At 33.6% G+C, this 8,412-nt stretch overlaps 2 protein-coding genes across 2 annotated transcripts; both read left to right on the top strand.

Moving 5' to 3' along the window:
• Positions 1-311: 311 nt before the first annotated feature.
• LOC144843479 (major facilitator superfamily domain-containing protein 8-like) lies at positions 312-2,329 on the top strand. The gene is made up of 4 exons (XM_078700265.1): positions 312-497; positions 1,763-1,928; positions 2,139-2,280; positions 2,325-2,329. The coding sequence occupies exons 1-4, from the start codon at positions 403-405 to the stop codon at positions 2,327-2,329; spliced, it is 408 nt and encodes a 135-aa protein (XP_078556391.1). The 5' UTR covers positions 312-402.
• Positions 2,226-6,413, top strand: LOC144843236 (major facilitator superfamily domain-containing protein 8-like). Its single transcript, XM_078700030.1, has 8 exons — positions 2,226-2,379; positions 2,681-2,794; positions 3,192-3,386; positions 3,871-3,967; positions 4,466-4,600; positions 4,750-4,853; positions 5,199-5,374; positions 5,879-6,413. Exons 1-8 carry the CDS (start codon positions 2,343-2,345, stop codon positions 6,119-6,121), a joined length of 1,101 nt encoding a protein of 366 aa, XP_078556156.1. The 5' UTR covers positions 2,226-2,342; the 3' UTR covers positions 6,122-6,413.
• Positions 6,414-8,412: the final 1,999 nt, after the last annotated feature.

The following is an 8,412-nucleotide window of genomic DNA, read 5'->3' as shown; positions in this document are numbered from 1 at the left end:
ATCCAAAAATAACGGACAAGGTCATTTGTTTGTTTCAACAAGGTGTCTCAGTGTTATCGATATTGAACATATTGGTTGCATACAAAGAGGCCTTTACTAAAAATATCTGTCCATACTTCATCCAGCAGACGATAACTTCAATCTAAAATTGTTCTTTCCGTACTTCTTTTTCAACACTAGAAGACTGAATTGGAGTTACTGTGTTTTAAGTTCTTTGATCTGAGTTACTGTATGATCTTCCTGGTATGTTATAGGAATGTCTGACATAAAGCCCTTGTATAATTTGTTTTGAATTGTTTGGACTCTTTTTCGTCACCCCGGTATTGGAATTCTGATACTTGTAATATTAACGATGTGTTGTACGTAGTAGAATTTGGAAAAACTTCATCGTAAGAAGACAACATGGATGGATATTCATCCGCGGAAAGTCCGGATATAGCCTCAAAGTATGAAGATACAGACTATGATAGAAATAGGCAAGTGAACGTAACAAATGGGTAAGCAAATAGAGAGATGACAGGGGTTATTCATTGTTTTAGAGGGAACCAATTGTTAGCTTTGAGAACATGCATAGGACTACTATCCATGGCCATATTGCATGCTCCAAACGTGGTGACCTCTCATATCCCCCACAACGATTGGAACTGCGTCATTCAGTCAAAATGGCAAGCGCAGGAACTCCAAGTTACTAAAGTTTATTTATCGAAACATGTTTTCTATTTTACCAGTATACTTTTCTGAAGTTCTACTCCTAAAACCAATTGAATTATTAAAGTTTTATATATTTTATACCATATCGACTAATCATTACTTTAGGCACCGTTTAAGGTTTAACATTCAAAATCGACTACCACCCATTGTAAACAATACAACGCGCGAATATCGATCAGGAGGACCGCCGTTACTTTGTAATGGTTAATCGTTAAATACAATTGGAATTATAGCCTTAACACACGTTTTGATAGCAAGTGTGAATAAATCTAGATATGCAACGTTTTGTGTGTTGCAACTACAGTATACCAATATTCAGATAGTAGCCTGTACTGAGCTACTGTACGTTCACACGAGTTAAATTCGGTTCTGAAGCCGGAGAAAAACACCGCTGCACATGTAGGCGTACGTTTTGTACAAAATCCGAAATCAGTTATTATTATTACTCTGTGTGAACAGTTCTTAAACACAGCATCCACAATTTGTTATCCGGTCAGCGGGTTTATTCACTAATTCATTCATTCATTTATTTGTTTAAAATAAATTTCAATAACAATATACAAGAACAAATACAATAAGAACAACATTTCAAGCAATACACAAAATATAGACATAATTATAGATATACTGTAGATATACTTTATTGTCACATAATAAATATAAAATGTGAGACTTGGCTCCACGTTAGAATCTTACTGTAATAAAATTAATCCATATAAAAACATTAATACAGAAAAGAACACACAATAATAGAAGTTGAGTGGTATAGAACTTACAGTCAAACATTAAAAGCATGAGATAACAGATTCAGAAGTACTTTTAGGGCCAAATAAAAAACAACAAAATAAAAACAAATTGGCGTTTACATTTATACCAGTTCAATTCTTATTCTTCCTCGGACAGAATCCAAGAAACATATCAGTTCAGTGTGAACGTATACCAATTGAACCATTTTGAAAAACGAATAATATTTATTTTACCCATACATTAGTGTTTTTACCAAATCCATTTGACATAGATCAGATTTAATAAGATTTGTTTACATTTTCAGCTATGGATCAACCTCTCCGGATAGTTCGGCTGATTCGACAGAAATAACACATGATGATGAATACAGAAAGAGATGGTGGTCTATACGGGTTATGTATTTTACTATATTCTTTGAGGCTGTTGGATATTCAATGGTTATACCGTCTATTTGGCCGTATTTACAAGTAGTAAGTATTTAAGGTTATACCGTTTATTGAACAATTTCAATTTATCAAGATTACTACACAGCCTCTGCCGTTTCGTTACATACCTCGTTATGTTGAGGAAAGAGGCTGGAATGATCCAGTTGGTTGGATGGGGAGTGAAATAGAGTAAACATAGGCCTAACTTTATGGAAACATTTATGAAGAACAAGATTGTTTTCCTTTTTTACTCAGATCTACCATGAAGCCACGACTGGGATGTTGGGATGGATAATAGCATCTAACAGCCTAGCAACACTAATTGTCGCCCCAATATGCGGCGTGTGGGCCAACAAATACGGCAGCAAACTACCACTCACTGTTACGCTGTTCTTGGGTATTGTAGCAAGTGTGACGTATGCATATCTTTACTTACCTAAGCATAATAATCATATTTATATGTTGGTTTCGAGAGTTATTCAAGGGGCATCGGCAGGTAAGAGATTGATACTTTTTCTTGTGCCCTATTGAGATGAGTATGTTAAGCGGTTAGTATTGAATATGTTGTTGTACGATAAGATAGGGCGGTTTAAAGTAACCTTCACTTACTTTACATCGCCCGAACTTATGACTAGATTCCTCCATAATTTCCTATATGCCATTGTGACAGCCAGTTTTGCAATGCACCTGGCAACTAAACCATACGTATTGTAACATGCACGTTTACGTCCGGAGGTATTTCTCTATAAATGTCTTTTTCTCTTTTTCCTCAATTTTAAACACTTATGTATTCACAGGGTGTATCGCAATAACAAGGACATTTGTTTCAGCAGCAACGACTCTGGAGGAACGAACCGATGCCACGGTTCACCTGATGGCATCACAGACAATGGGCTTCCTTTTAGGCCCCGGTAAGTTCAATATAACGATAACACGAATGTTATAAGTGTAAGAGAAGCAGAAGAAACATGATTGCCATCAACTTATTGCAATTGTGAATAATTCATTCGTAAACATTTGAATCTTCAACCAAGGCACGAGATTTGTGTGTCTCAACTGAAAATCTAGGCTAGGCATATTGTTTCGTTTTAACTTAAGCCTTGTCCACACTGACAAACATTTTTTTCTGAGAGTTTGCCAAGAAAGTTTTTTTCAAGTTTATTAGCAGGCCTACAGGACGACCAGTCCGCACTTAGCTTTACCGATTGTGTTTACTAACTTGGAGATTGTTCTGTTTTTGGAGCTTGTCACCTGGTCTACACAAGAAAAATTTAACTTAAAAATACTATTTATTTCTCTTTTTAATAGTTTTACAGACGGCCTTCGTTCCATTGGGCGAAGAATGGATCCGCTGGGATGCTATTAAACTTCGAATCAACATGTACACGATGCCGTCAATACTAATAGCGTTGATGGCGCTTGTGAATTTCCTACTTATTATTTATGTATTTCAGGATATTCATATAGCCGATGACCCGGATGACCCCGACGGAGAATATGAAGGTAAAATTGTTTCAAACTTGCATTCATTCATAATTTTTAAATCTGTTTTAATATACCGTAAGGAAGTCTTCAATGCGTTTGTAAAGGTTCTTGAATCAATATAGTAGTAAGTAAAATAGAAGTTAAAGAAAAAAAAAGATTTAACAATAGGCCTATTTACAAGGAAACTTAAACTAAATTATATACAAAATATAATAAAAAAAATAACATTTGCAAAATACAGGATTAAAAAAAAAAAGCATTTTCAAATTGTTGATTTCCCTGCTCTAATAATCGTTAGAATCTTCAGTTTAAACATATTTAACAAAATATTAGGCCATTAAAAAAAAAACCTGTTTCTCTACAGAATTTTTTGTCCAACAAAAGTTTCAAGTATTAAGAGTAACAATACTTTAGCTTTCTCCTCTTATATTTCACTCCTCTTTCTTTTATCCTTCATTTTTTTTATCACTCTTTAATATTTCATTCTTTATTAATTAAACAGAAGAAACGACAGAAGAATACAGATCCGAATTGGTAACATGCTTCTACATCAACCTAGCTTACTGTGGCATAATGGTAACATTTTCTTTTACAGAAACGTGAGTAGCCAGCAATTTAACACCATATCAAAAAATGTGTTTCTGAACTTTATATTACTTATAGGCCTACCATCTTAATATTGTTACAATAACTATTTTATATTTTATAACACTTAAAGATGTACTGTCCCCCAAAAACATGAAAAATGAAGATTAATTAAATCAGACTTTGAATATGTTATTTTGTAATTTTGATAAAGTTAATCACTTCCATAGAAAAAAAACGAAAAAAAAATGTTTTCACTTATAAAATGACAAAATAAATGGTTAAATTCAACCAAAAATTCATTGGCTGGCAACCAATTTGACCATTTTTTGCTTTAAATTAGATTTTTTCAGGTAAATACATTTTTTTTCGACTAAATTAAAATGAAATATTCAACAAAATTTAAAAACAATTTTTTTTCAGGGGGACAATACATCTTTAACAGTTCTTTTCATCTTGTTGTTTAGATAATAAACGCAGTTTTCTAACCTGATCATTGTTACTAATTTCAGATTAGCTTCTCCTTACGCAATGCATATACTTGGCTGGAGTCGATCCTTAGCCGTTCGTAATATCAGTCTTATCATGGCATTATTAGCAATATTAGGAATAGGATCAGTACTTCTACTAAAGGTTCTCTCTTCAAAGTAAGTGAATCACAAGTATCCTTTTTTGTTGTATATAGATTCCTATAATTAAAATGATTGATGCCGATGCATGTGCAGAGCTACATTTACTCTCTACTATAAAATTAAAACTTCATGAAACTTTTTGATGTGTTTCTCGATTTTCTTAGGTTAGGTGATAGAATCGTGTTCGTTGTGGGTATGCTTATATTGAGTTCAGGTGTGTGTTTCTTTATTCCTTTTGGAAGACATCATCTGAAAAGACCTGCAAACAGTAAGTAATCCCAATGTATACTTAAATACAAATATACCACTACCGGTATCTCATAATATGAGTATCACGCACTAGCGACGCAACGTAACGCAACCTACGCAACGTAAGAAAATGCCCTTCCAATAATTATGTTTGTCCCCGCCTGCGTGAAAATCAAATCTTCGATATTTGCATCACTGTTTCGTCGTCGGTTCCCACTTGTGATTACGCAATACAGCACTTTGTATCGATACGTTGCTGCGTTGCGTTCTAGTGGGAACCACACTTTAGTAGGTATGAAACATAGGAAAGTTATATTGATTTTACACTGTTTTAATTAACTACTTAACTGTATTTTTTGTTTAGTCACTTTTGATGACGAGGGTGGAGGTTGCCCCTGGCATTATGATTGGTGTAGCAACACTCCAAATATGGTTCTCCCATTCTTCTATCTTGCCATGTGTATGTTTGCAATTGGTTACTCGACATCGCAAGTTATACTTTATACTATGTATAGTAAGATTCTAGGACCACGCCCACAGGTGAGAGATACTTATATCTTTATAAAAGTCTTTATAACTCCTTTCTTTCTATTAATGGAGGAAAGCTTACACCCTTTAAATAATATAAATAATAAATATGTAGTTAATTCGGGTATAATCCGTCCTTTAAAATGCAATACTACTTAATGTAGGAAATAATTTGTCCACAACTCAATACATTTCTCCAACTCAACATTTCAAAGATAGTTAAGTTTTTTATCCTTCTTGTAACATGTAATTTTTCTAATTTTAGTCTTTATATATTGTATTGATATTTATTACTGTGTTATGTTTTTCTGTATTGTGTGTGTATTTTAAGCATCGAGGAAAGCAAATTTCATGTTCCCATTGTGGTCATAACGATAAAGATTGATCTTATCTCATATTTTTCAGTATATTTTATAGAAACCGAAATAATTATGAATATGTTGCTTAACTTGCTTTGTCATTTGTTGTTAATTAGGTGCGGGAACGTAACTAATACCAGTTTATATTTCTCGACAGGGACTATACATGGGCTTCTTCACAGGAGTTGGTAGTGTGGGTAAAACAATTGGTCCACTTTTTGGAACAGAAGTTTACGTACAGCATGGCGTACGGTGGGCTTTTGGCTCCCTCTCAATATTCATTACATCAATACTGATATTATGTGTTCCTTTGTATTCACGATTGTTACCGTATCACGTGAGAAAGAAGAAGAAAACTAAATGTACGGAAGAATTAAAGCTAATAAATAAGATCAAATAATATATTTTTTATTATTTCATAATTGTGTTGGAAATATACTAGATGTTTATATATAAAGTTTGCGGTACACCACTTATATTTAGTTCTGAAAATAATTGTTGAGTTTCTCGACGTTTCCATCAATATACTCTGATCGTCCTCATGGTGTACCGCAAAATATATTGATTTCGTCATGCAAGATTAACAATTTCGAATTGTATTGTATAATTGTAGGCCTATTGAAAATTACACAGTTGTTTCTTCATTTTTACCGTTTCTGTCGTGGTTTCATTTTGGGCTTGGCTTCCACTAAGACGCAACGCAAGTCCTTTGCCACAGTAAGACGCAACGTAATCCTTTGCGTAACTCAAAAGATTTGACCAATCACAAGCGATGTATTGTTTGAACCGTTGCTTGTCATTGGTCAACTCGCTTGCATGTCAGCTACGTCCTTGTGTTGCATCCTAGTGGAACCAAGCTATAGTGTGTTAAGTACAGTAACAACTTTAAAAAAAAAATTTAATTGAAAATATAATCATATCAGATTTCGTTTTAATATATTGTATAATGTACAATATCGAATCCATTAGAGTTTATGATCAATAAACTGTAATTCATTCCAAGGTTAATGAACAAGTTTTAGGCCAAATTAAGTACATACTTAGGTTACACCACCAATAGGCATAAAGTAGAAAACAACCATTTTACGGTTTGTTATGTCTTGACAGCCACCTGTCTGGTTACGACTAGAGTGGTGGCTGAGGTGATGGGGAGGGAGGGGATGATGGAGGAGTTCTTTTTTTTATATTAAGAAATACGAATAAATCGACCTTTAAAAAGTTTGAGACCAAATATGGTGGTGATATGACATCATAGTGTCACATCACATTGTTTTTGTCACATAAAGAGTGATAGTGTAGACATAACTTTATTCTCTATTGATCGAGCTTGATTTGAATTGTGTGAAGATCTTGGCAAGTGTTGAAATGTAAGAAACCAATCTTCATGAAAAAAAAAGGGACAGTTACTAAGACCTGCAAAAAAAATCCAGAATGTATATGTTGGCTGTAATAAATCATTTCTCAGACAATGTTTTGTTTTGATTCATTTAACCATTTATTTGTCTTTTTATGACATAAGTGAATAACTTGATCAAAACTGCAAAAAATTAATGTTAATTTTCATGTTTTTGAGAGTTTTGAGTTTTTTTATTCAATTATGGTCACCATAAAACGTAAAAAGGAAGGAATGGCTTTCTAGATTGAGTTTATCTTCACTTGAAGATAGACGCACTACAGTAGAGGTGTTTGTTTCTTCGATTTTGTTCAGTACTCGTTCGTACTCTTTAGTTTAAAGAAAATATTTTTGTTGTTGAATATTAAATTTTAATATCAAATAACAGTTTTCCACTTTCAACAAAAAAATGAATCGAAAAAAAATGTATCTAGGCTACCTGAAAAAATGTAATTTAAAGCAAAAAATATTTAAATGGGCTGCCAGCCAATGGGTTTTTGGCTGAATTTGATATGAGAAAATTTTATATGAGAAAACATTTTTTTTTAACGGAAGCGATTAACTTTATTAAACTACAAAATAACTTTTTCAAAGTTTGATTTAATTAATCTTCATTTTTCATGTTTTTGGGGACATTAAATCTTTAATCTTCCTGGTTGAATACCGTCCTATGCGATTAGTTATCACTAGCCAAAGCAACGCAACCTACGCAAAGTAAGAAAATGCCCTTCCAATAATTGTGCTTTCCCCCGCCTGTGTGAAATCAAACCTGCGATGTTTGCAGCACTTGTGTCGTCGGTTCCATTAGTGATTGACGCAATAAAGCAGTCGATACGTCGCTGCGTTGCCTTGCGTGCTAGCTAGTGGGAACCACGCTTTAGTAGAACACATGCAATTATTTACCCTATCACGTTGTTTCCGCTCCAACATTCAACATTTTTAAACAATCGATCACACATAAAATAGGGGGTAACACTTAATGAAAGAATCACTTAAGGTTAGAATATTAATCGATGATACCGGTCATATAATATTGTTTTAGTGTTTCTTAAGTAACCATATGTTTGTCCACATTAATTATGTCTTTGACTTAAATGAATATGTTTTTTTGTGTATTGATTATATTATCTGAAATAACGAGTTACGACTAATTGATAACCCTGGGTGAATAACGCGTGATAGTACAGTCGCTGGTGGAACCATTTAAAATCGCTTAAAATGAAATGCTCTTCATTCATCTTCTGCCAGTTGCTCTATACAGCTAATCAGCACTACATGCCGATTGAAAATCATACAAA

Source organism: Antedon bifida, chromosome 5 (genome assembly GCF_963402885.1).
Source record: "Antedon bifida chromosome 5, ecAntBifi1.1, whole genome shotgun sequence".
Taxonomy (NCBI): Eukaryota; Metazoa; Echinodermata; class Crinoidea; order Comatulida; family Antedonidae; genus Antedon; species Antedon bifida.
This window is presented reverse-complemented; position numbering and strand designations above follow the sequence as displayed.

Coding starts and splice junctions, on each gene's coding strand:
- LOC144843236 (XM_078700030.1), top strand. CDS start 2,343: ATGTTGGTTTCGAGAGTTATTCAAGGGGCATCGGCAG. Junction 2,380..2,680: donor TATTCAAGGGGCATCGGCAG/GTAAGAGATTGA, acceptor ATGTATTCACAG/GGTGTATCGCAATAACAAGG. Junction 3,387..3,870: donor CCCCGACGGAGAATATGAAG/GTAAAATTGTTT, acceptor TTAATTAAACAG/AAGAAACGACAGAAGAATAC.
- LOC144843479 (XM_078700265.1), top strand. CDS start 403: ATGGATGGATATTCATCCGCGGAAAGTCCGGATATAGCCTCAAAGTAT. Junction 498..1,762: donor CAAGTGAACGTAACAAATGG/GTAAGCAAATAG, acceptor TTACATTTTCAG/CTATGGATCAACCTCTCCGG. Junction 1,929..2,138: donor TTTGGCCGTATTTACAAGTA/GTAAGTATTTAA, acceptor TTTTTTACTCAG/ATCTACCATGAAGCCACGAC.